This window comes from Lepisosteus platostomus, chromosome 24 (assembly GCF_059453375.1).
Source record: "Lepisosteus platostomus isolate fLepPlt1 chromosome 24, fLepPlt1.hap1, whole genome shotgun sequence".
NCBI classification, from domain to species: domain Eukaryota; kingdom Metazoa; phylum Chordata; class Actinopteri; order Semionotiformes; family Lepisosteidae; genus Lepisosteus; species Lepisosteus platostomus.
The window spans coordinates 12842396-12869314 of record NC_142634.1 but is presented as its reverse complement, the minus strand read 5'-3'; the positions used below and the strand labels follow the sequence as shown (position 1 = coordinate 12869314).

General features: G+C 41.8%; 2 protein-coding genes and 1 long non-coding RNA gene across 4 annotated transcripts; 1 reads left to right on the top strand and 2 right to left on the bottom strand.

Annotated features, from left to right (window-relative positions):
* Window positions 1–320: 320 nt before the first annotated feature.
* Window positions 321–8734, bottom strand: crkl (CRK like proto-oncogene, adaptor protein). The gene is made up of 3 exons (XM_088618553.1): window positions 7496–8734; window positions 5914–6376; window positions 321–2668 (listed from the first exon to the last, which is right to left on the bottom strand). The coding sequence occupies exons 1-3, from the start codon at window positions 7804–7806 to the stop codon at window positions 2534–2536; spliced, it is 909 nt and encodes a 302-aa protein (XP_088474679.1). The 5' UTR covers window positions 7807–8734; the 3' UTR covers window positions 321–2533.
* Window positions 8735–13410: 4676 nt separating this feature from the next.
* On the bottom strand, window positions 13411–26770 carry klhl22 (kelch-like family member 22). 2 transcript variants are annotated; one of them, XM_088618551.1, is made up of 8 exons: window positions 26545–26770; window positions 25508–25791; window positions 24228–24393; window positions 22120–22431; window positions 21363–21769; window positions 19382–19574; window positions 16487–16720; window positions 13411–15536 (listed from the first exon to the last, which is right to left on the bottom strand). In XM_088618551.1, the coding sequence occupies exons 2-8, from the start codon at window positions 25726–25728 to the stop codon at window positions 15174–15176; spliced, it is 1896 nt and encodes a 631-aa protein (XP_088474677.1). In that variant the 5' UTR covers window positions 25729–25791; window positions 26545–26770; the 3' UTR covers window positions 13411–15173. The 2 variants fall into 2 exon arrangements, with proteins under 2 accessions (XP_088474677.1, XP_088474678.1); XM_088618552.1 differs by lacking the exon at window positions 26545–26770 and adding an exon at window positions 26466–26522.
* Window positions 16255–16675, top strand: LOC148641693 (uncharacterized). Its single transcript, XR_015929869.1, has 2 exons — window positions 16255–16305; window positions 16433–16675. It is a non-coding gene; the product is annotated as an uncharacterized LOC148641693 (long non-coding RNA).
* Window positions 26771–26919: the final 149 nt, after the last annotated feature.

Below are 26919 nucleotides of genomic sequence, written 5' to 3'. Positions count from 1 at the left end.
TCCCATTTTTGAAGTCTTAACCCTTGGGTTTTAAAGATTTTCATGTGTTGAAGCTTTTTTTAGTGCTTCTACATGCAGTATGACAAGAACAGCCTTAAACCATTTCCCCCAGAGCTCCTTCATTGATTCCTGTTATAGAACCTTATTAAAATGCACTAATTGCTTGCTTCTCTGGGACAAAGTGAAAACCACAGTAGAATGAGCATGGTTTCTCCTGATATTCACATCTAAACCCAACCCTTTTTGCTCTTATTTTGCATTTCACAATTTAAGATACCAGAATGTTTTAAAAATGCTCAAAAGAAACCTGGATAAATGAATACTAGAAGTTGAAGTAAATTTTATTTACTTTCACTGTACATAATGCTTCTTTTACCAACACTTGTGTTAACCATGTGACTCATTACATGTGTAAATGGCATAAGAAAATAAAAGGCACATTTTTTTTTAATAAAATAGAAACACGGACACTCTGCTTCCTAAATATGAATAAAGTATTGTAATACTGTTAATGTCATAAAAATCAAACAGATGTTAAACCAACCTCCATTTTAATTAGAGCAAAATGTCTGCAAATTCAATGCCTTTAGAAAAATACTAAATATTGCTCAATCAAAGAGTTATAATGGAGGTCACACTGGTAACATTAGCATTACACAGGAAGAGATACGGCCATTCCAGAGATGCAATAAAAAATAGGTTAGAAGAAACATTAGGTAACAAAGCAGCATCTGACCTTCTCCTTAAACGAATGCAAGGTCAGGATATCATGCACAGAGGCCACTGACAGACATCTTCCCTTTTATATTTCTTTTTCAGTTTAGGTTTGCGCAAGAGTTTATTTCACCACAATCTGTAATGCACGGGTCAAAAGCGGATTTTAAAGAAGAAATCTTACAAGTCCGAGATCAATAGCTCAGCTCCATTAATCTCTGAACCTGGGTTTGGGATAAGACACTATTGAAAGGCAGCAGCATGAACACTTTTTCTGTGCAACAGCCTTTTATGCAGTATTCTAACAGCCTACAACAAAGCTAGAGAGATTCAAGAGCACAAAGCATTAAAAGGGGAAATACAGATTTATTTTAAATGTAGAAATAAGACCAGTAAGCCACCATGCTTTCTGATACTCCTAGAATTCTTTATTTTACATTTTCAGGTGTCATGGGGAAATTCTTGGTGTTTTTCCAAGTGGTGTGATAGATCGATTAAACCTTGATTTAACCGGATACAGCTATCCAAATTATGCCTTAAATGAAAAGGAGAGAAAAAACAAAATGTGTTGCTCAGCAGATGTGCAAAGTATGCCTTCTGCCCCTGTAGTATTCTGATAATTTGAACAACTTAGGTGGGAAACAATTGACATCATGTAAGTGACAGGACTTAATGCCCCCATTCTGAAGATGTCCAACAAAATTCTCAGGAAAAGCAGTAAACTGACCGCTTAGCGTGCTTCCTGTCCTATACCCCTAGATGACTTGTACTGTAAGTAATGATACAGGGCTACTGCAAGAGAGCACTTACCCTTAAAACCTGGAAACCTTTCCCTTTCAAAGCTTGTCACAAACAGTGCGCCTAATAAATACGTCTGTTTTAGAGTTCTATTGCACCTAAAACATTTTTTTCTAAACTGTGGCTATTATTTGAGCATGTCTATGGCAAAAAAGGGCTAGAACTAATGTACAGTTGACTCCCAACAAAATACAGCCTGTCAAACTTTCTCTGAAAAGGTCTCAACACCAGCTTCATTCTAAGAACTGAGGCCAAAGTGGTCTTTGTTAAAAAAAAGACTAGAGAGAGAACACCTTGAAATAGGTCTCATGTTCTTGCTGCTGCTTCTGCTCTATACTTAGACGAATTAGTTTTTACTTTAAATGATTATTCTTTCCCCTTATCCTTTTAAACTAAAGACATTTCAGGTCACACAGTTAAACACTCAAACTTCACATATTTCAATTATTCTAAAATAAAGGCAGCAACCTTCCACTATATTTAAGGTAAAAATGTGAACAATTGGCTTTGACAGCACAGTAGCAACTTCCTTTCAGAATTTTCATAGCCTCTGTTCTCTTCTCCACCTGTGTTGCTTAAGTCTTCTTGAATTCAATAACCCCTTCCAGTCTTTTGACACAGAGCTGAAATAACACATTTGGCTTGCAAACAGTTAAAGCAGCTTTAAACTCCAAACATGAAAAGAAAAAAAAATCTAGTCATCATTTCAGAGTGACAGTATACATCTCACTTAATGGCTCAGTATTAGATGGCCTACAGTCCAAAGGGGTGGGAGGAGGTGATAAAAAAGAAAGAGACATTAAAACAATTCCCGATAACAGGAGAGGGGTTAATAGCAGTTTACAGGCAGAGTTCAAAACAGTCAGAAGCAAACTCCAACAACTGCTGCAGATTAAATAATTTCTTCGTTGACTGCAACACGGTCTGGCAGATTAAGCTCATTGAAGCAGCGCACCAAACATGATGCCGATGATAGCAGGACGGACGAATGGAGGTGGCAAAGATGCAAAAACTGCACTCATCATTCGTTTTCTTCTGGGTTCTGGGGATCAATTATTTTGACGTGAGTGAAAGGAAACAGCCCTCTCCGACCATTCACCTCTCCTTCCCACTGGCCACTAATGTTCATCCTTGTCACTTTTACAATATCGCCGACCTGTCAGGGAAAAACAAACAAAAAAATTAAATAAACTGCACACCCATCGATTTACATCCATTCAGACCTCAATAATGTGTTGTAAGTGTTCTAAAAAGTAATACTACATGAAACATTTTTTAATGTCTGAACATTTTCAATACCATTTCAGAAGGTTCAGCAGACTTTTCTCCAATGTACAGCGACAGTTTATCATGTTAAATAAATCCTACGCACTTCCTATGTTATAAAAAGTAGGAATGTTGTAAAACAAATGCAGATCTACGTTTCCAAAGTGGGGCAAGTTTTATTCGGATTTCCCTGTCAAACCAAACATTTTAGAAGTTGACAAACTAAATCTTATGCCCATGCAATCGAAACTGCAAGGGAAACCAAACCAAAATTCTAATTTAAGCACGTGCAACTTCCCCGTCATCCTGTGTCATAAAAAAACATTTCCAAAATGGCATTATCTTGCATCCAAGTTTAGCAACAAAACATCAGCTGGCGAAAGTATTCAAGCTACCCAAGACCACACAAACTGTGGAATTTCATTATCCTCTGCGGTTCACATTCAATTACACTTTCCCATACAAAAGGTTAACATGTTGAGATTTTTTTTTTTTTAAAGTCCCTAAATCGCCATCTCCTATTTCTGAGATATGGTAAAAAGAAAAGCGATTGGAACTGGTTAAATCAAGACAAATACATAATCTGAGGGATCTGTGACTCTTGATATCTAACCTAATCTATTTTTTGTAATTAGGATCAAAAAGATTGCCTACTTCTAACTGGTTTAGAGAGACATGAAAATCACATTCAATCACAGATAAATCAAAAGTTAATACAGCATACACTGATTTAAATAAAGTCTTCAAAATTAAACGAATACATGACGTCTTCAAGCATTACAATATCTAGATCTAAAACATAGGAGTTATTCAAGAAAAGTCTTATTTCTCAACATTTCTATTTCACCATCTGAATGTCTGTGGGCACATTTTCATGAGACTATCTTGCAGCTAAGAAGAATGAATCAAAACTATCCATGTTTCAAAAACACTTTCATAACCTCAGCAGTCCACCAACAACTAACCTATTAGCACACAAACATCATAAATTACTTGATATATTCACTTTTACTTACTATAGTGTTCTCTATCTAGTGTTAGGATAGTAAAGCACTACACTGCTGTGCTAGAGGCTCTACCAGGCCTAGCTAGTCACAATGGCTGAGATTATGTAACTGAGTTTCAAACCTAAAAGGGCTTTCAAACAAAAATATACTGTATCAGTTCTCCGATGGAATTTAGACTTTTCTTGGCGATACTGTCCCTAAGTATTGCCATCAAATCAGATCACAAATATTCAATGCTAAATTGAAAGTCATCATGAAAACCTACTGATCAAAACACTTTTCCAGAGGATACTGCTGCCCATTATTAAGAATACATAGCTAAATAAAGACACAAAGTAACTGTACCTCCAAGCAGGGATCAATCAATGAATAGAAAAGACTAAACAAACCTTCTAAAGGGTCATTACAGATATTTCAAACAGAATGCTTAACAAAATACTAATAGTTATAGATGGAAGAGTAAAATGTGAGTATGCACTATCGAAGCATTTGTTAAACAGTGTTTTTGGAACCACTCAATCTTAGTAGAGCATTGAGGGGATTCATATTTTTAACTGCTCCTCCATGAATGAACTCCATTCTTCCAAAACACTGATAAAATCCTGTTCCATCCTGAGCCTAATAGAAATCCCAAGATTAGAACAATCTATGCTAAAAAAATACAGCTCAGATAATTAAAATTTGAATAGGGAGGAGGATCATCGCAAGTAAGAAAAATGGCACCCCCCTTACATTATGTTGATATTTTGCCTACAATGACTGAATGTCTCCTGTATGACTCCGATACCATCATTCTTAATAATGCTTACATTTTCAGCTGCTATTACAAAATAACACTTCTAAATACTCATTATTACCTTTAATATCCAACTTCCCAAATACAAAAGTCTGCAAAACAGTTCTATCTTGTAATCAACAAGACAGTGTTTATATCATCACCTATATTTAAGATTCCCTATATATAAAGTGACTTTACAGCTCAAAAGCATGTGTATGGCACCACCAACTAATGTCCCTATAGACAGCTACTGGGTCTGTCTGAATACCTGTCAACAGGATGAGCAATTTCCACCATGCACATTTGCTGAAAAAATTCATGTCCTCGGGGGAAACTAGCACAAATACAATATTGTGCTTTCTCAATCTGCTCCCCACACCCATTCTCTGGTATTTCTCCAGGTGAAGCTATACCCTACAGATATTTTCTCCCTTGCTTGCCAAGTACAGCTTCCACTGAATGCTAAGGGCGAGGCCGTCTTAAAAAAAAAATCTCCTTAATCTCTTCTTTTGAAGAAGAGACATAAAAAGATCAAGAATTGTGCTGTTAGTATGTTTTGGAGATTTGATTAGAGTCGCACCATAAATGTGAAAAAAGTTTGCGAAACTGTCTTAATCATCTAATTCAGGTTCTCTGTCATGTTAGACTAGAATTGTGCTGTATCCAACATGGATGAATGAACAGCACAAGAAGATCGTAGTTTCTTAGAGTGCAGTGTATTATAATCTGTTCACGAAGTGCACTGAAGAATGTTCAGATAAATGACTTTCCACTTACAAGACAGCTGCATCCATGCTAGCTGTTTAATATATAAAGGTATATAGTAATTTTAGACGTGCACATGAAGATCATTTATTTCCACCAAATTAGATTCTCGAGTTTATCCCCTGAATAGCATGAGCAATGATGCGTTAGTCTTTTTGCACCCAATTACACCTTCTATTTCTGAGTGCATTTTCATTATCGTGAACAGCAACCTAATTTGCACATTCGCTCAGGGGAATGAACACAAATGGAGCTAGTGAAAAGAAAAGAAAAAAAATCCAAACTAACACTCTAAATGGAACATGTTAAAGCTTTCCCTAATTAGACTTTGCTGTCATTTTAATAGTTGAAGCCTTAAAACTGTACGTAGTTTACAGCATGGCTGAAATCAGTGCAATCACAGTCCACACTCAAGTTTAATATCAAACATGACATAGATGTTATACATCAAAACAAAGCAGAAAAGGCAAAGATTCATGAAAAGTGGTGCAATTAGCAGCAAGAGCAATGTCAAATTGTTATGGGTGAAAATAAGTTCATTAAGAACGGGGTACATCATTAAGAACAGAGAAATGCAGATCCTACCTCTAGTGCCAGGGCAGTCTTGTCATAAGCACAAGGCACACGTTTCTGGATGGCTTTAGCCATTACAGGTCCATTCTGTGTGGAGGGCAAGGGGTTGATGACTGCGCCTGGGGTGGTAGGGGGGAGAGGGGAGGGTGTCTGAGGCTGGGCGTAGGCGTGGGCAGGCTCAGGGATGCCATAGCTGTTTGAATTCCTGTTGCCATGGAACTGGTGCTGATGTGGCGATGGTCTAACCAGCTTCTCTACGTAAGGCACAGGGATCATGCCCACTCGTCCCTCCTTGTTCCTGGCGCTCCACCACTGCTCCTCGGGTTTCTCCAAGATAACCAAGATCTCCCCCTTCTTGAAGGGCAAGTCCTCGGCATCGCTCCCAGTGAAGTCATACAGAGTCCGAACATACTCCAGATTCTCCTCGGGCTGTCCCACGGGCGCGGGACTTGTCCCAAGAGACGGATTTGGGTATCTGAAAAGAGCAACGCACACATGACCCACTTCAACCCAAAAACAACCGTTGGGAACACAAAGCAACTCAATTAACGGTTCGTCTCTTCAATGGTACCATCGGAACAAAGATTTTACAAAATGGCAGAAAACTGCTCTAGACATTATTCCTGCGGCTTTGTTTAATACGAACCAAGGGGATTAAAAACCCCAGGGCATTCCTTGAAGAGTAGGGGTGTTAACCCTGGTGTTCTGGCACAATTTCCACCTGGTCTTGACCAATCATTTATTATTTCTTAAAACAGATCTATGCTTGTTTAATTGCTAAAGTGCATAAAATCTAAGAAACCAAAGTTAAAAGTCTCAAAATCAAGCCCCAAACTGAGGAGGCTTTATGCACACCAAGCAGACAATTTGAAAATGAAACCCCAACTGGTCATGTCACCTAAGAACTCTTCATAGTGTTCTGCACTGCCTCTAACAGGTTATTTGAACTAAGACTGGCTTCGAACTACAGAGTAACAGGTAAGAGAAACAAGAGGAGCCCACAAAGTAATATATCTCATGGGGTTTCTGTCTGCAACATGTAATACTAGTTGCTGTCACAACACCAGCTTCACCGATATCCTGGTATCCTTTCCTTATTTACAGATATACAAGCTAAAAGTTCCCCCACTGTTTCAGACAAAACCTAAACCCCCTCAAGCAAACCGAGCACTTCTCACTAAATTTGAGAGCTCGCGTTCAACGCAATATCACACTATTCTAGTGAGCGAAACAGTAGTTGTATTCTTGGCCCATCTTCAGCATATCCCCAAAACAATGCAATCTGGGGGGGGGGGAGATCAAAGACCACATTAACGAGCCCGAAAGGGCGATAGTTCCTTCTCGCCTCTCGCTTCAAAATAAAACGGAAGTTGAGCACCCGAGAGCAAGTAAGGGGAAGAACTGACCAGAAAGGCTTCCAGGCAAAGCACTAGGTTTACACACAGACACACACAAAAACCAACACTAAACCCCCTCAACAGATAATAAAAGAAAAACAGGAAATCGATTTTCACAGCCCGCACACAAATGCGTTCACCCCCCTCCTCCTCCTCCTCCTCGCTGCAGCCGCAGACCCCAACCCGGCAGCACCCACCTCGGAGCCGGCTCGATCAGCGTCGTGGTGTCCAGGTAATGGATTTTGTAAAACTCCAGCAGGGCCGGCAGGTGCTCGAACTCCTGGTCGCCGATCTTGAACTTCTTGTTGGGCAGCGAGTTGATGATGTAGTGGGACACCTTGGAGTTCTCGGACACCGACAGCACGTAGTCCCCCGGGCACGTCGAGGAGTCCCGGACCAGGAACATGCCGTGCCTCTGCCCCTGCAGTCTGTTCTGCGCCTCCTGCCGCGACACCGGCCCGAAATACCAACTGGACCGGTCCGAGGGGTCGAACCGCGCGTTGGACATGGCGGGGCGGACTCGAGACGGGATCCAAACGATTAAGAAAAAAAAATCAATAAAAAACGTCCGGTTTTTTTTTGGGGGGGTGAGGGGGAAACGCCTAGTTTCGTTGAGAGCTCTAGGGCGAGTGTTTCACCCCCCCCGATCGCGGCACGAAGTTTTAAAACGATGGCAGCCCCGACCGGCAACGCCGATTTCCTCCCTGACGTTTCACAAGAGAGCTCTAGCTACAAGGCCGACTTGGACACATTATAATGCCGCCTTTTCCACCGCCCGCTATGTCAACGACCTAGAAAAGGGCCCAAGCAGCAGGAAGGAGCGCCCGCTTTCTGGCAGCTCTTTAAGAAGCGCTCAACCATCTGCCGAAACAATGTTCTTCAGCCGCTGTTGCCAGTCCGTTGAACTAACGGGAAATATTATTGTACCGAACTGTCCCCCATCTTGCTCAACGGCGTTACGACTACGGCCCCGGCTCAACCCCGCAGATTTGCCGGCAATAATCAGCTCCCGAGACGGAGGGAGGGTGAATAACAAGGCTGGGGGGTCTCTCTCTGTCTCTCTCTCTCTCTCGACTCCGGTACAGACTTTCCAAAAGCAGGCTGACGAAAATGGCGGCCTTCGCGCAAGTCTCCCGAAAAGCAAAATGAATTGTGCTGCAGAACAGCCCGTCTCCAGCCTCTCGGGTGTCACCAATCCCCCACTCGGCAGCGGATCTCGACGCTTTCGGATTTTTTTTTAAAACAAAAAAAAAAAAAACCCACACAAAACGGACGAACGCGGGTAGGCCCTTACTCAGGTACGTTTTCGCGGCTCCCCCACTTCACCCTGTTGATACAGGAATCCGCCTGCCTGCCTCACACAGCCCGACTCAGTAATGGCGGCGCGGAGGGCGGGTCCGCGCGCTCCCAGCTCTACCCCGCGCGCAGGTGACGCGGCCGAAGGCTGCGGCTTCTGCCTCCTCGCGCACCAAAGAGGAAGCGGAGAGAGGGGGGGGGCAGGCTCGAGCGCCCGTGCGGAGCCGTCGTGATCGGTCGCGGGTTGTTTTTTTTTTTTTCGTGTTTGTTTGTTGTTGTTGCTGCTATTTATGACTACAGCGGGGTCCTTTCAAAAGCAGACATTATAAAAAGGCGCCATCCTCGCCGGGAAAAAATAAAAACAACCCCAAAAAAAAATCGTCTCGCAGTTTGTAGACCAAAGTCAGCCAAGCCAAACCACTTAAATCGGGCCACGACGTGTCTTGTAAGGGGGCACCTACGTTTAATCAGAACATTAAAAGACGCAATGTCGGTATCTTGAGACGTAAACGCACATCGTCTCGCTTAGATTTGACAGAATTTATGAAATGCGCAGGCAACGGTTCTGTACGACGATGCACCGCTGGCCTGTAGTAGGTTTCTCACCCCTCCGGGGAACTGCTCGACCCCCTGGCGCTCATCTGCGGGCATTGTGCAATCGCACCATTGAGCATGCACGTTGGTGATAACCATCTCTTAAAAGTTGTTCAAATAAGTGCTAACGCCAAAGACAGCTTTATGGCGGCAGTTTATACAGTACATCAGTACATTTACAGCGACAACATGAAAAAAAAAACGTCCATTTTAATGCCTTTACCGTTCATATGGGGGTTGTGAAAATACAAGCAGAAATGACCAGCACACTACACACATGCAAATGCAAATAATTATTTTTTCCTGTCGCATATACATATAGGGACAGACTTTGAGATTTCCACTCCCTGTTTAAACCTGCCAGCCAGACCGCAGAAATCTGCCACATCCTAAAGGTATTTTTAAAAGCAAAACATCCACTACCAACATCTCACACAGTTTGGAGCTCTATAAACATTAGATTTGAATCGTGTAAGACATTTCGTTTCTTGTGAAGAACTCTGTGAAGATGGCTTTTGTGGAGATTTTGTTCCCTGCCTTGGAGACATTGGCAGGACGGTTATGCCGAGCACAGGTCTCCACAGTTGCAGTGTAATTGTGTTCAGAAATGAGTGCCTCGGCATTGGGATGCAGGAGACATACCGAAACCCCTCCTAAGTGCGTCGCTGATGAAGGAGATTGACAGAGAATGTCAGTTGTTTGTTGAGAGAGCTCCAGCATAACACTGTGGCCTAAAGCCAGAGATCCCCATTTTCTCATCTGTGCTGGGAATTCAAAGAAGGGGTTGGAAGAATTCACTTTTCCTACGAGGCTGGAAAAACAGGCTTTGAGTGTCCGGGTTGCATAAAAAGCCACTGGAACGCGGCCTAGCTTTTCACAGAGACCCAGTCTGGACGAATATAAATGGTTTTGCACCCACTGGTTCGTATTGGCGGACGCGTGCCAATTTCTCACATAACTCCCTGAGAGAGAGGACGAGTGCAAATTATCGATGTGCAAAAATGGAAATTTAATATTACCTACAATTTTGGAAGAGTGTACTTTAGCAATAATATGCCACGCATTGCATGCGTAACATATAAAGATGCTTTTTGCATTAATACACAAATTAGCTTACATTTCAATCTTTCTAAAAGCATAATGTTTGAGTAAGAAAGGTATATTTTTAATTTAGATGAACATCGATTATAAAAGAGGATGTTGCAACATGACAAGCTATAAACAGAATGGCTGTGTTTGCTCTAAAATGACAACGTGGATTGAGTCTGTATGTATTTTAATCTTTTAATGCTCCAGGGTGAAAAGAATAAGCCTGCCTCTTTATATAACAAAAGAGGGTGAATTTATACAGTTCTAATCTTCTCACATTAGTGTCTTCAGATCATCACTTTTTGTCAAGCCAGAGTATTGATCTGCTTCAGACTTTAATATGGTTTTTAGATATTAAAGTACCTACTTATATTAACTCAGATTTTCTTTCCAAAATGTACAGTATTTGAAATACATGCTTTCATTCACTATAGTGGAAATGCACTGAACTACACAACTGATTTTAATCACATAAGTTAATTTTATTTAAAAACATTTATAAAACATCTTGAAAACTGAAATATATGTTTGTATTTGCAGTAAAAATATTAAATGTAAAATGACATGATAAAACATCAGAGTACACAAAACACTTTTATAAGAATCACACAAAATAATGAAGCTGCAGAAATACTGTGAAGTTTTACATTTTTAAAATACCTAGCTTTAAAGACCTGTAAAGAAGCTATATCCCTATACAAACAGAAACCCATCACCAGTGCTCCTTCTATCATTAAGAGAGGTTTTTGTGGCTACACTCTTATTTTAAACCAAGTTTATCCAACACCCCTGTAAAGATAAGTAACACTTTACTGAACAATTGCAAATTCACGTGTGATTCATTACACAGTTGTAATCTGAAATAAACACCTTTAAAATTCTGTAACAATATATTACTTTTAAATTCCCGTGGAATTATAACGTGTCAATGTCAATAATGGGAATACAATAGAGTGTATCTGCTGTTTCAAGAATCATTTTCAAGCACTGAAATAAAAAAAAAAAAATTTATACTTTTAATAGAATATTGAGGATGGGGACAGTTTTTCCACTTAAATCCTTTTCACAAAACTGAAATGAGACTTTTTCATGATGCAGGTCTTGGCCGTGTTGATCCTTGTGACATGAGTACCTGTAGGACTCTTTTTTAGTTTGACTTGTAGGTTCTTAATTAAACCCTTAATAGTTTTCTACCCCTAACAATTAGCAGTTTGCAAGTTAGGTATGAGGAGTTATATATAGTATATATTACACTAGTTTTGAGTTTCACCTGATCATGGGGCAGAATTTGTAAAAAAAAAAAAGTAGGCCATAACCTAGATTGTTTCCCTGTGGAAATCTGTGCTAATGCCATCCATGATAAGTGGGTGAGAGGCTCTGGAGATAAAAATTAAAAAATGTAGCACGCACATATAAACATAATACTTCTTCCTTCTTCCCGCTGAGCACGACAGAACTCCCTCATGCCTACATTTTTTTCTGTATTTCAATAGCAAAGGAGAAGTTCAAGGTGAAGTGTCTCAGGGATAAAATTGGGAAACACTTAGATAATTAAAGACAAAATGACTGATAAATTAATATTTCACTCAGGTTTCACCAAGGAAGAAATAGACAACATACCTCAGGATGAGAAGAGACAAAACCGCATACTAAACAGCATTAGCATAGAAATGCAGGCATGTTACAGCTACTAGAAACAATTAAGATACATCTTCAGTGTTCTACTACTCCTACTTAAGGAAACAAGAGATGCTATTCATAGTCCATTAACAAAGCTCTCACTGCAGTCTCTAGAGATGGGATGCAGCACTCATCCATGAAAAAAGTGACAAAATCAAACCAAGGCATCACAGACCAATGAATCTTAATTCCGACAACATGAAAGGTAATGAAAACAATAAAAACTACACCAGAGGGTCATCTGAATGGAAATTTAATTCTACAGTGCAGTCAACATTGATTTGGAAGCAGCAGGTTTTGTATAACTTGTTAGAATCCTTTTTGATAAAAAAATATTCATAATGTATACAGATAGAGCATATGAATGGCAAAGTACTGTCTCACTCTGGCAGGCTAAAAAGTGCTTTTTCGTCTTGAACAAAGAAACATGATTCGAGTATTGAAAATCTTCAGATGTCATTCTTCCATGGAGTACACAGTGAAACATTAGCCAGAGGACAAAAGTGGAAACTACAGGAAAAGGTTGTTCCAGACTCCCACAAGTGACCCAGCCATGTTTTTTTAAGATGATACAAAATAACAGGATTAGATCCCCTCATCGCCTAGGGTACAACCACTATATAAGCAGGTATTGTATAAGGATATTAAAATAAGACGTTTATTTGTCATTTGCACACAACATGGATACACAACAGTTAGTCAAACCTCTCCGACAGCATCATTTGTTCTTATATCACTTAACAATGGAACGCTCCCTTCTGTAGTGGAATGACTACTGCAGCTACACTAAAATCTATAAAGCAGCAATAAGTATAAAGCAGTCAGGGAATAAAGTGATTCTGGAAGAAAAAAGGTACAGAATGTCTTCTTGATTTGAACCCTAACATTAACAGCCCATAAAGCTTCTTGGTGCAGAGCCCATTGTTGTGACAGTTCTAATCAATTATCACACAAATGCATAATCCTCTTTACAGTTACTATTTGGCTCTGGCATTCAGAATCTGATTTGACCAGCGCAGTTCATTGCCGCTGCCAGAAACTGAGATTGTATCATCGTAAGCATTCTGCTGGGTAGAGGAAACTGGTTACATAATTTTACTGTATGGGAAGATTCTGTTTGGTAACAGGAAGCAGGCAGTTTAAAAATCAATCCCCAGACTTTCCTGGTGAAACAAAATCTATTTTAAGAATTCTCTGATGACGGCTGCATGTTGTTGTCAGCAATCTTGTTTAAACAACTAATGACTCAGACACTTAAGCAATTAACTATTATTTCTGTGAACATTTAACATGCAGCCGCCTTTATCTGCCTCTGTAATACACTATAGGTACACAGCTCATCTAAAGATATGCGTGTAAGAATGAGTCATTAGTCACATACAGTACACACTGGAAATGTCAGATTATCCACAACACAGAAATTTAGTCTACTAGAAAAAACACACAATGTCCATTTTGGTTAAAGCTGTTGTACAGTATTTATTGACCCTCCACAGAAAGATAATGTGTATTTAAAAGGAAACAGCTTTTTTTTTTTATTTTAAACCTTCCATGCGTGAAACAGAAATCTGAAGAACCAATGCAAAAAAACTGTTTTTCTACGTAGAAAAATCAGTCACTTAAAAACTGGAAAGAGCAGAACATTATATGAGATCATCACATAATCCTGGTAGGTTCTGAAATGTCAATGATATTAAATTAAGCCAGAACCTGAGACAAACATGGTTCATCTGATAATTTGTGGTAGACCCATACACGGTCCTCAGAAGACTCAATCAATTCAAATATGGAGTGTAAGTTATTCTAGTAGCGTTTTGTCCCATTCTATGTCAACGCACAAGGCACAAAGAGGTTAGTTTCACTGAAGCGACACCAATGAAAACAGGCAGTCCTCTCTACTCGTTTAGAATGGAGTCTTTTTTAAATAGATTCACTTCTGTAATCATCCTTCAGCTAGCAGTCACTCTGGCCTGAGCAAGATTCCAGTGTCATCCGGGAATCACCTTTGACAAGAGGGAAGCTGTCTCAAAGGAGGAATTACAGAAGAGACTGTGAAGCGAAGGCCTACATTCTTTACATTAATATTTTAGTTTCTGCCCAATAATCTCACTAGGTAGAAATGTGTGTAAAGATTTGTTACGAAGAGGTCTTTTTTACAAGCTTACATAATGGCTCCTTCACTTTTTTCATATTGCACATAAGTAATACTGGGGTACAAGTCTGAATTATAAAATGTTCTTGCATGCTAATTTAGATACTTGTAAATCATTAACCAGAACAACAAAGAAACAAAGAACAAAATAAGAAGACAGGAAGTGTGTGACAAAATACATTTTTCCTGCGTTAGCAAAAAGAGTCTATTTTGTAATAAACCTCTTTCATGCATTTTATCATGTTATCCTTCAGACCTGTCAAGTTAACTTGTGTACAAAATTCCAATACAGTAGAACAATGACTCTGGCAACTAGGTGATAACCCTGTACTTGAATGTAATTATAATGTCAATCCTACAATAGGCTTAAGAAAATCCATCTGCAAACTCTAGAAGATGTTATTTTGATACTTAATGCTGCAGACACTTTTATATAATTCATTACAATTTGAATATTAATTTTTAGATTCACATTTAAAAGTACCAGTTTTATACCGGCCTGCTTTGCTGTGTTTTCTGTACTGTAGATGCCGATATCTGGAGGAACAGTTCGAAGCCACGCTTAAACTCTCTTGACCATCAGTTGGTTGTCTCTCCTCATAAACAGCAAGAATTAAAACACAAATGGGCATTAAGGACCACTTCCGTAGAACACCCGTATAAAAAGCAATTGAATATCTACTAAAAATTGCAGCAGGAGCACAGCAAACATGATCATGGGGGCTGTAGCCTCCTGTTTCATGCATCCTCTAATTCCTAGGAAATACCTGACTGGACAAATTCATGAACCAGATGTAATCAACTTAACTTAGATCTTTAGCAGTTTGCAAGGTCTTCATAATCTGAACAAAACAGAAAGCTTGGCTCTTGGTTTATTACATTCATTTTCAGCTGGCTATTTTTTGTTATGTCGGCGCAATATTGATGAAGCTGATAGGTGGCTCATAAATGCAACCAAAAAGATTTTCACCGTGTCATGCGAGAAAGAACGCCAAAGTGCTTCGATCAACCCTGGAAACCCCTTTCATCTCCGAGTGGCTTTCGAAAAGAAAGCACGGTTTGACTCAGTCCTCGCTGGAGTTGTCCGAAACCTCAAAGTCCTCCAGACTCAGGACGTCCTCCCAGATGTTTTTCATCCCGCGATGCTCTGAGGGGCAGCTGTCCGTCTCCGTGACGACGGAGCGGGGCAGCAGGAGGACGCAGGTCGCCAAGCCGGAGATTCGGTCCTCAAAGGGGGGCCCGGCCTCCCAGCGGTCGGTCTTGGGGTCATACACGTGGACATAATCCATGCGGCTGTTCTTGTTATGCGAGCGGCCGCCCACAACATATATCCGGCTGTCCAGCACCACAACGCCAGGCTCTCCGTGGCCAGAGGGCAGAGGACTCACTGTTGACCAGTTGTCAGTCTCAGGGTTGTAACAAGCCACCTGCAGCGAGAGTAGCGTTATAGCTTGTGCTTTCGCCAGACAGCGAAACCAGTCATACTCTACTCTCATCGCGGTTTTTAACCATTTCACCTCTCAAGAGTACCCACTCTGCTGAGCCCACGCCATGGATACCTCATGCTTGCTCCTGTACTTTGAATAAACCTGTACACAGGTAAGACAGGTCCATGAACAAGACAAGAATGCTTGCTTGCTTCACAAGACCATCTCAAGTTGCTGTGCAGCAGAGACGCTCGTTGTTGCCCTGGAATTCACTTCCAGAACATGCAAACACAGAAAAGAAAAACTTCCAAAGCTTCTCAATTCAAACTTTGCTTCAAAAATGCATTCAAAAAGTTCTATTGAGCTGAGAGCTATATAGACCGGTACTGGGGCACAGTGGTTAGTACTGCTGCCTCACAGCACTGGGGCCCTGGGTTCAATTTGTGGGGTGCTGTCTGAGGAGTTTGCGTGTTCTCCCCGTGTTCATGCGAGTTTCCTCTGGGTGCTCTGGTTTCCTCCCACAGTCCAAAGATACCGACAGGTTAATTGGCTTCTGTACCAAAACCGGCCCTGTTGTAGGTATGGATGTGTGTTTGTGGGCCCAGTGATGGACTGGCATCACATCCATGGTGTCTCCCACAACTCTGTACTAGATAAAGCAGGTGAAGAAATCGATGGATTATAATTACGTATATAATTTTTTCTATGTCTGCATTCTAGAATCTCGCTTCAGGGGAACTGAATCCTGCATAGCTTCAAAAACCACCAGGTACATGCATCTTAATTATCTTTACAATCAGCTAAGATTTCGATCATTCTTCTCCCATTTCTCGCCACCACAAACGATCTTTTGTTCTCCGATATATTCACATATTTTCCCGCATATCCGAGAGCAGGCTCGCGTCTGGGGAAGGCATTTCATACTGGACTCAAGGAAACGGCGCAGGCACCTTCAAGACGTCGCGGCGGTAGCCCCTGTCGTCGTTGCTGCCCCCGATGACGTACACCCTGCCGTTCGCTGCCGCCATGCCGTGCCAAGCGCGTCCCAAGGGGCCGTCTGCCCGGCTCTCCCACTGGTTGGCCCCAGGGTCATAGCACCAGGTCTCCTTCAGGTAGGCAGGTCCCCTTCGCCCGCAGCCGATGTACATCTTCCCATCCAGCACTGCTCCAGCATGGGCATAAACCTGGACAGGCCACAGAACCCCAGTGCACCATCACGTCAAAGGTGCTGACAGACGTGCACTGCATTCGACGCAAGACACAAGAGCACAAAATGGAGCAGGCGGCACAGTGCAACATCTCGATGCTCGGGCTTATGAGCCATACGGTGCTCGAGGAAGACGCTCCTGTAGGTGGCCGATTTGTGCACCAAGGACATGAAACTGTTGTGGGAAACCAAAACTATTCCAGTACGGCTGCAGGCACTCGTTCAATTAGACTGAGCACTTGCAGCAGTGACAACTCCCAACCACATAAAACTAAAGTGTCATGCCCAGAAGCCGACAGACTGTAACCACATCAAAATCACAAATTCTGACAAGAATGTTGAGAACGTAAGGCTCAACACCTTGTGTTGCATTCTTACCATAGTTGCAAAAAAATCAACTTGTCATAACACTCGTGTAGACAAATCTAGAAATATAAGTTATTCGTTTTCAAATAAGTAACATTTAAATGGGTCATATAAACCTATTATTAATCAACTTTCCTTACTTGTTAGGTTGCAAAGATGTTTTGTTCTGATAAATGTTAATACAGTCCTTTTTCAATGAACAAACATACAGCAGAGAAAGACCTTATGACTTCTGGTGCTGATAGAGCCAATCTAATTATGTAGCCGCTTAGAACATCTACATTCCCAATAAAGAAAACCAGCAATCACTGATTGATACTTGTAACTAAATGAAATATTAATAATGAGTTTTTTGTTTTTCCTGTTACTTGACTCCTGAACGGGTGGTCACATCCAAAAATGGATGCGGTCCATTCAGGAAGATCAAGCCTTTGAAATGACAGGAGTATGTTTATGTTCAGAAGAAATATTAAAGGGGAACTACAACATTAGTTTTATATTTTGCGGTTAGAAAGAATCAGCACCGATGAGCGCATTTCTAACCACAATAAAAATGGACACAGTGCCTTTTGAAATGTCCTGGTACGTGTAGCGCCATATTCCGTGATTCAGAATGAAGCAAAACCTTCCATTGGCATGAAGTGGCCCTATTACATTGTAAAGAGGCAGGTTTGCAAATAATTGTCTTTTAATCCAATAGAAACATTGCTCTCTACTTCAACACAGTTTTTCGGATACAAGGAACTTACTTGATCTGCACGCAGATTACACTGGAAACTTTCTGTGGTGAAATATCTGCTGCATAAGCCAATCTTAATTTGCTCGTACATCGCATTCAATTAGTCATTATAGCTAGCAGGAAGGGCTGCATCATACCACAGTTTGTGGGAACTCTCTCTCCCTCCTCTGGCAAGACCAGGTGTTTGGGACAACATGGTGACTTACAGTACTTTCACAAAGATCATGATTTTGTGCTTAATTGAAAATTTGTCATTTTTTTCTGTAGCCGTCAATGAATTTATTTTGTTACCGAGATTTAATAACTAGTCTGAGAAATTGGTACTTAAGTTCCAATTTAATAGATTATATAAACCTTTTAAAGCTGCAATATATGTATATCAAATTCACTTATTCATTTTAAATGAACAATTATAACTCTTGGAAATTACCTTCTTAGTTTCTAAAAGCATCTTAATAACCCCCACAGACACACAAAAAGACTACATATTTGAGTTATCCTTCTCTGGAGGGAGTCAGTAGTGCTCCAAAATATTCTAATTTAGATGTGTAATAAATGTACTACTTATCGTTTATTATGACCTATAATTACCCCTTTAAACAAAATTTTGAAAGAAAGATGTAATAAAATAAGAACTACAAAGGTTAAAAGACAGCAGCTTGTATTTAACGGTGTACGATCCAAATATTTCCTGCAAACGGATCCTTTCTGGAACTTTCTAAATCGTTTAACTTGTATCAGGGTGGCAATGTCTCAGACATGACCAGAAACCTGAAAAGCTAAAGGAGATTTCTGTAACATCATCACCCTCTAGTGGATCTGTGTATAAACAACTGAGAACATTTTCTTCAGTTTTTGCATTACGAAGTTGAGGATTACTAGCACTTGCTGCCATTTCCTTGCGGTTGTCTTTCCTCATATGTATTCTCAGCACAGAGAGACAAATGGTCAGTCACTTGGTCAGAAATTCATTCTTTCATTTAAAATAAGGTGAGCCATCCCAAACTAGCTCTCTTTGGTTGTTCAGAGCTCACCCTCAAACTAACTAAAAGGAAGAACAATAAGTAGTGATGTTCGGTATGGTTGTGGCCAACAAATATTCTAAAAGAATGGAAATCTGTCGCTGTGCCCTGTTCTGAGAGACCATTTCCACAGTTACAACGGAGAGGGTTCATTTCCCTAGGATCTGGAGTCCCTTTCTTGAATTTTTAAAAAAAGACAGAGCCTTGTACACATCCTGGATTGCCAATCATTCTGCGATTACTTTTATCATAGATTTTGACTCTATTCTTATTGCAACAAGAAATCTGTCAAAAGGCATCAGCAGGTTTTAGCTGTTTGTTCTTTGTCTGGCTGCTGCTTTTTGTTTTTTTATGTATTCTGTGTCATTTTTAGGTTTCTTATTTATTGTTAGTCTTGTTAACATTTCCAAAATTCCTTAAATAAAACACTTGGGGGGGAGAAAAAAAAAGGCGAGCCCTGAAAACACACAACACCCATATGGAAAAGGGCAGCTCAAGGATGTCAGGTCACCTCATGTCTCAGGGGGGCGACGTACTCCCAGGTGTTGCTGTGTGGGTCGTAGCGCTCCACGGCTTTGAGCTCGTCTCTGTAGTCCCTCCCCCCGATGGCGTACAGGTACGCGCCCACCACGCACACGCAATGGTCAGCGTGCTGCTGCTGCAGGGGCTGGATACTCACCCAGCTGTCATGGCAGGGGTCGTACCTGGGCGAGAGGGCGAGCCCAGGGTCACCGGGATACAACACCCGCTCAGCGGAGAGCGCACACAACACACACACACAAAAACAAATCCTAATCAGACACATTCCTGCAATACTTTTCTGGAGGCCAAGCCGTGCGGAATTAAAACTTAATTTTATACCTTCCCCACCACAGCAAGTAAAAGTAAGCTTGTGCTTACTGTCTTAGAATGCACACACTCTCGTGTTTAACAAACCCAAACAGATCAGCAGCATCAGACAAAAGCCTGCGTTCTTAAAAAGAGTGGGCTCTACACTTAAAGCATTTGAGTTCAATATAGCCAAAGGCTTTTCTTAAAATCCTCAAGTTAAAGAATAAAAAAAAAATCACAAAGCTTATTTGGTTGATTTTATACGTTTCATTTCTAAACGTATCAAGTGAAACATAAAATGATTAAATCGTTTTCATTAATCTGATGGCTCATGTGGAGGTATATAGCCTCAGAAAAATAATACTAACAGCAAATGAGTTCAGTGTAGAGTCTAGATTACAGCCTTGAAGAAATCCTGCAGAGCAGGAACTGTTTCACAACACTCCTGACCATTATTTGAACAGCTGGCTCCCACATCTTGATTTCTTCCTGTCACTATTGATGCCATGTCTGTAGCCTGCACACAGCAAGGTTAGTCATGGTCATTATAGCCAGGGTTGAGGAGTAAAAACATCACTCAATAGACATCACAATCGTCAGACAAGAACACATCCCTGTAGATTCATTATAAACAAGGCAGTGTTATAAGCAGGAAGTGCTGTAACAAAGTTTGTAGGAGTCTCTCCTCTTCTGTGGAGTCCTTTCGTAACAAATGTTTTCATCGATTGATCAAGCACCAGTGTTGATTTCACTATGTACAACTGTCTAGGGCAGCTGAAATGTACTTGCTTTGTCAACTGAGTGGTCATTGTAGGTCAACTACAAAAGACAAAAACAATACCCATTCCAGGGGTTGCCAAATCTAACTTACAAAAACGTGGGACACCAAACATGTTACACAAAAAAGCTGGTTAAGGACCCAGTGTAATATTGTCTGCACTTAATAGTTGTTACCAACATTTAGACAATTTTCTGGCTGTAGCTTCAGATGACCTCTTTTCCTAAATAAGTAAAGGTCTATGACTTGCGATTGTTTTAGTTCTTTTCATGCAATGCTATATTAACGCCTTATTTTTGTAATTGGAGACGAAACATTACATCATCACCTGTTAAGTCATCCATTTATCCATGCGTATATGCCATCTAACAAATCCTTAGAATTTCACTCCACTACCTCGCCTAATACTGTTCTGAACTTGGCAAGAGAATATGCTTGCTTACTGTGATGTTGTCTGGCACATTTAATTGGCTCTGGCTGCAGTCTATAGTCAATCAATTGCATTATGGTAATAAATGTGCACAGAGGAACAAAGGAGCTTGCGAGACCTCATGGACAGCAGAAAAACTCTCAATTCAGAAAGAGGGGAGAATGATGTACATAAAACAATGTTGTTAAGACATGTTAAACTCCGTATTGGGGATTCCACAAAAATACAGGACATTTAATGTCCTGAGAAGTATAGTATAAGAGATCCCCCCAGGACAGCCGCCTCAAAAGAGAATAGTCATGTAGAACCTGGACAGACGGTATCCCTGGTCATTAACCCTTTTTGTTTTTTTAAGCCTCATGACCCGAGTGGAAACAGAATAAAGAGATCTTTCTTAGCAGACATCAACACAGTTTGGCAAAAAGGAGCCGCCACTCGCACTCGGTGTCTCACCTCCAGCACCGGGTCTCGGCGCGGAAGCCCCCGGTGTTGTTATCCCCTCCGATGAGATAGACGAAGTTGTTGAGGACGGCGATGCCCTGGTTGGACATGCGCGCGGACTGGGTGGTGGTCAGGTCCCTCCACTCCCCCGCGACGGGGTTCAGGAACTTGACCTCGTTGCTGAGCGTCTCCGAGTGCGAGGAGCGCATGCCCCCGAAGCCCACGATGCACCGGAAGTGGGAGCGCAGCTGCGTCAGGGAGCTCTGCATCACAGGCTGCCACACCTCCTGCTTGTGGTACTGCAGGGCGGCGGCCAGGGTGTCCCGCAGGGGGCAGCGCTTCAGCCGGTCGTGGAGCCGCTGCAGGATCTGCCGCTCCATCAGGCAGAAGCGCACCGCCTCCATCATCTTCAGGGGGTCCTGCGCACAGAAGAACGGCCATGTCACGGACACCTCTTTTCAGCGATCTGCGAGCAAACCACCCTGCCGGTTCGCTTAAGGACCTCAGGGTTCCTAATAGACTGCCTGAGTCAATAATGTGGCAAAAGAGAGGAGCCTCACCAAAAGTAGGTGTGAAGCAGCTAAAATGTTTCCAAAAGCCATGGCATCAGGCTGTGTCCCCCTATTCCTTATCTCACACCCTCGCCCCTAATGCCGTACTGTCCTGATATGCTTCTGCTTGCTCTAAATACCTGCAGCTCCAAAGCATGTTAAATAGAAGCAGAAACAATGCAACACAGAAAAAGATAAAGCGTGGCCGTTCTGCTTACCTGCAGGCACACCTGATCCGTTTCCACTTGCTCAGGAGTGTAATGGTAGTGCAGTGCCGCCTCGTACACTTCGTTCTCAGAGTTGACCTCCAGATCATTGCTTGACAGAATGCTGAACACTTTTTCCTGTGGCAGCTGGCGATAGGCCGCGGTCCTGGAGAAGGTCTGGATGTTCTTTAAGATGTAGGCGTCCACCTTCGCACTCAGTTGGCTCAGGCCAAAGAGGTCTGCCAGCTTGTATACCTCCAAGATGTTGTCTTTGTCCAACCAGGAGAAGAGGAAATCACAGCAGAAGCCAATCACGTCTTGCATCTAGCACTCAGGCACAGGACAAAAACAGGATCACGAACAAGACATCAGGCACAAGACAAAAACAGGGACAGGCAGCTTTTTCTGTACATGGCCTCTGTTCAGCAAAATGCCAAATGCCCATGTGATTTACATCAACAATACAAGCTAACAGCAGGGAGATACAGATTCATTAAACAACTAGGAATTAAAAAATAAAATTAAAAACATTGCATTCGCATTATATAGAACTATGATAAATATTGTTGTCCTGTAAAAAAGCCCAAGCAATCTTGCTTTCACAGTTTAAACCTTGACAAAATCATTACAATTCCTCGCCTGTTAGCTGGATCTTTCAAAGCTGAGTGGCACATAATAAAGTTGTGGTTTAAACTGTCTGCGACGCCAGCTCTGTGACAGATGGAGCTGCGAGTTTCTAAATGAACAGGAAATGGCAGAACTGCAGTAACAGATAGTGAGGATGCTTTGCTACAGATGCAACACAGTGTAAAAAAACAGACTGGCTGCAAAGTCCTGTGACCAAACAGGTTCTGAAATGTGTGTAAAAGCTCAATAACCCTGAGGAGAATTAGACTAAATACCAAAAATGTGAGTACATACAAGCATATATTGGCAAATTATGAATGTATTTGTGTACAATTGTATACAAATTGAGATTTTGTATCAGCCCTATTATTTTGATACACTTGGTGTTATGCAAATCAATCACCTGACTGGATGCAAAATGTCTCTTAAATAAGCCTTAACTGGAACAGAAGCACACACTGCAGCAATGGACAAGCACTTCAAAAACAGCTGTGTTCTAATTTGGGTACACATGCAAATGACAATGTTGTATATAGACAACAAAACATACAGTCCATCATATGGATCTATAATTCATACTGAAGGGCAATATGCCACACTTCACACCAAAATCATTCTTACAAAGATATCCAGCAAAAAGCATAGCACATTTAGACCTCTGTCCAACCTAAATGATAACCTAAGACTTATTCTTATAATTTTCATATTTTGTTAGACAAGTGACCAATTGTCATTTACATAGATGAACTGGAACTCTATTCATACAGCCAAGAATTCAATGGAGCAGTTTGACTGAAAGACTGTGGTCGAGGATAGAACTGTTGCCTAATCTCATTTCAGCTTCCAGAATTATTTTATTATTTATCAAGCTAAAACTTTAGTAAGAAGATCAAAGGTGACTGTAGGCATGAAGATTGAAAGAAAAAAACGTTTTTTTTAAAAAACTGGAGTCCACTTGGCTCAGCTAGCTCATATTGATTTCCTCACATCCCTATAAAATATCAATTTTGTTTCCCCCAAATTCCTTTGGGCAGCTACCTTTTTAGACAAGCATAAGGGACCAGAGGTCCATCATCTGATCATTATCTATTGCATCATCCATTTTCGAACCACTTTTCCCAACTCAATGTCCCAGAGCCTATCTCAGTGAGCAAAAGGCACACGGCAGGGTACACCCTGAACGGGGAACCCTGAACCCTGAACACCCTGAACGGGACGCCAGTCCATCGCAGGGCAGGCACACAGACCCAAAGTTCCTCACATCAGGGCCAATGTTCCCAGAAGCCAAACAACCTGCTGTACCAGTATGTCTTTGAACTGTGAGAGTACGTTGTTGGTCTATGGGCCCCACAGCTGCTAGGCAGCACCTAACCACTGTGCCACCCCCCACCCCCCTATGTAATTATTATGTATGTGCTTATTTAAGACAGCTCAAGAGAGGAATGGCCCGCAGCAGGCCGTGTCAGGTGGCCCTGGGAGTCTGGGATTCTCACCTGTAGAAGACAAGCAGCTGACAGGACTTCCTGCACATTGTCCACGTCCAGCTCAAGCTCAGAGGTGTAGATGAAATCGAGGAGCTTGGACATAGCTGTGCAGGACACTCCATGGACCTGTATCTCCTTCTCATGCATCTCACGCAGCCCGCCAGCAAACATTCCCCTACAGGGCCAGCGGTGTCAAGAGTCAGGAATCGGACTGCATGGGCACTGCACTTTCAGCAATGCCTGTTATTACAGCTCGAGAGGTCAAACAATGGAAAACAATGAGTTCTGGTTTACTCGGCAGCAGTAAGCTGAGCTTACCAGGCCAGTGCACACAAATGAAGAAAGGGAATCTTCTGAGCAATTACTCTGGTTAATCCCAATCAAGTGAAAACATTCAACCACAGAGAGAGAAAGGAAGAGGAATAGAGAGCAAGAAAGGAAGAGGAGAGAGAAGAGGAACAGCGAGTGAGAAGGGGACCTCGCTCTGATCACCCTCGGAGACCAGGTTCTCACTAAGTACTTTAAGCCTTGTTTAAAGGAGCTTTCCTTCCTTTATTGTAGGGAAGTACGATTTATTTATTTGTGGAAACCTCAGGCTAAAAATGATCTGTCCTAGTTGGTGATGCACTTTTGGAACACAAAGACAGATTTTCCAATAACTTTGGGGCATTCAGATTTTAGGAAAGGGGTTTTAACACTGATGAGTATTAATTTAATTTAGGACAAAGGGTATTTCTCTTATTGGTTTGTTTCAGCATTAAATAGAATTTTAGATTAATTAGCAGTCTGGATTTTCTGAGACTGATAAACATGGCACCTCCTTTTGTAAATGATGTTAATTGTTAAATAAGTATTAATTTCTTAATAATAAACATTCGATTTATTACTCTTTTGCCAGAGCACGTGCCAGAACGCACTTGCCTCAAATCACACCAACTCCTCAGGTATGTTTTTGACATTTGGGGTTGTTGATTATTTTATTACCCTGCTCTGTTTTCTTAACCCCTGATTTGTAACGCTATTGTAGTCATCTACGTGGTCCCTCTACACAGACCGCCATGTAACCAACAAGCTTCAGCCAAAATAAGAATGAAGAACCTGCTTCTACGAGAGTTTCAGGTAATTCCCGACCGTTCTGAAGAAATAGGCTTCTGCTATAAGCAAGGTTGAGAAAGAGATGCTCAGAAACTTCGGTTGCAGGACAACGGTCAAACGAACAAAAAAGGACCTCTGACTGTGAAAACGGGACGACTGAGGAAGAGCATCAGGCTCACAAGAAGCGGCCTCACCTGAAGTAGTCGCAGGACGCGGCCAAGAGGATGCGGTGCGCTTGGAGAGGCGTGCCCTCCACCAGCAGGACCACGTCGAACAGCACGGCCCCCTGACGAAGTGCCACCAGCCCCTCCAGCAGGTTCTTGGAATGGGCACTGCTGTGGTAGGTCTTGCGGCTACACTGCCCCTGAGACGGAGACGTCCTGCTGGCTTGAACCAGCTCCCCGTCTTCAGCCATGCCTGCCACCCTCTCTGTCCAGCTCACATCATCTCACACCAGCACGCCCAGCAACACGAGTGCCTGCAGGCGAAGGCACAAGGGGGAACAAGCGCTGGGCATCTCCGTGTAGCCATAGCTTTATGTACTGGATCTGTGACGCCCAAAGAGTAACTGGTAGGAGATTCTGAACACAGGGTTTTCTTTTACTGCTTCCTGGAGAAGAAGGGAAACTCCAGGATCAAGCCTAGAGACTGCAACAAGTATTGTGGATTACCAGGACTCTGCTTCAAGTCACACGCTTATCAGCGTACCTAAGTCCTCAAAGGGCGAAACTTTATAAGGTATTTTTTAATGCGAAAGCATATACATTGATTAACCCTTCGCCAGGAAAATCGGCTTTGATCTGTAATAGGGATTTTTTTCAAAACCATAACGTGATATACAACGTTATTAAAACAACTTACCCCCCACCCTCGGGGATAATAAAGACTATATATTTTTAAAAAGTGACCGCAAGCTTCTAAATAAAGATTTAAAACAAGGAATAAACCGCTCCATTATTACACTGTTCAGTGCAGATACTCGTAAACCAAACAGTGCATAATACACAGCCTAAACTAATTAGTACATGATCATAAATAATATTCAAATACTTTACAATGCAGCGCCCTACTTAACCCTACTTCCGAGAAATCATAACCTATTCAAAAAGTAACATACAATACAGGAAACGTATAAGTTGTTCGTTTTTTTACCGCTTTTCCACTTCCAAAACACGGAGACAATTCCCCCCCCAAAAAAAAACAGTATCACGTGACTCGCAGAGCAACTCACCAGAATTGCGAAATTTTTTAATGTGGAAACGAAAAACATAAAAACGACAGCAACCCGCTTTTCATCTTCAACGTCAGTGCTTCCGATTCGGTTAAAACTGCAGCGATCGGCGGATACATAAGAAGTGTTTTTTCGCTTTCGCTTGCTTTTCCTCCTGTGCCTCGACTCTCTACGCAACCAGCAGCTACGCGCAGAAGCGGCTTCACAACAACCGACGAGCCGCCCACTGGCAAAGACAAGTGTCTGGAGCCGGAGATAACCCTCCCTGCGCCTGCTACAGCGCCCCCTCTGGCAGGTGCTGGGAAACGCCTGCGAACTGCCGTGAAATGAGCATTGCTGGGAAACGCACACATAGGTCACAAAAAAAAAAACCGT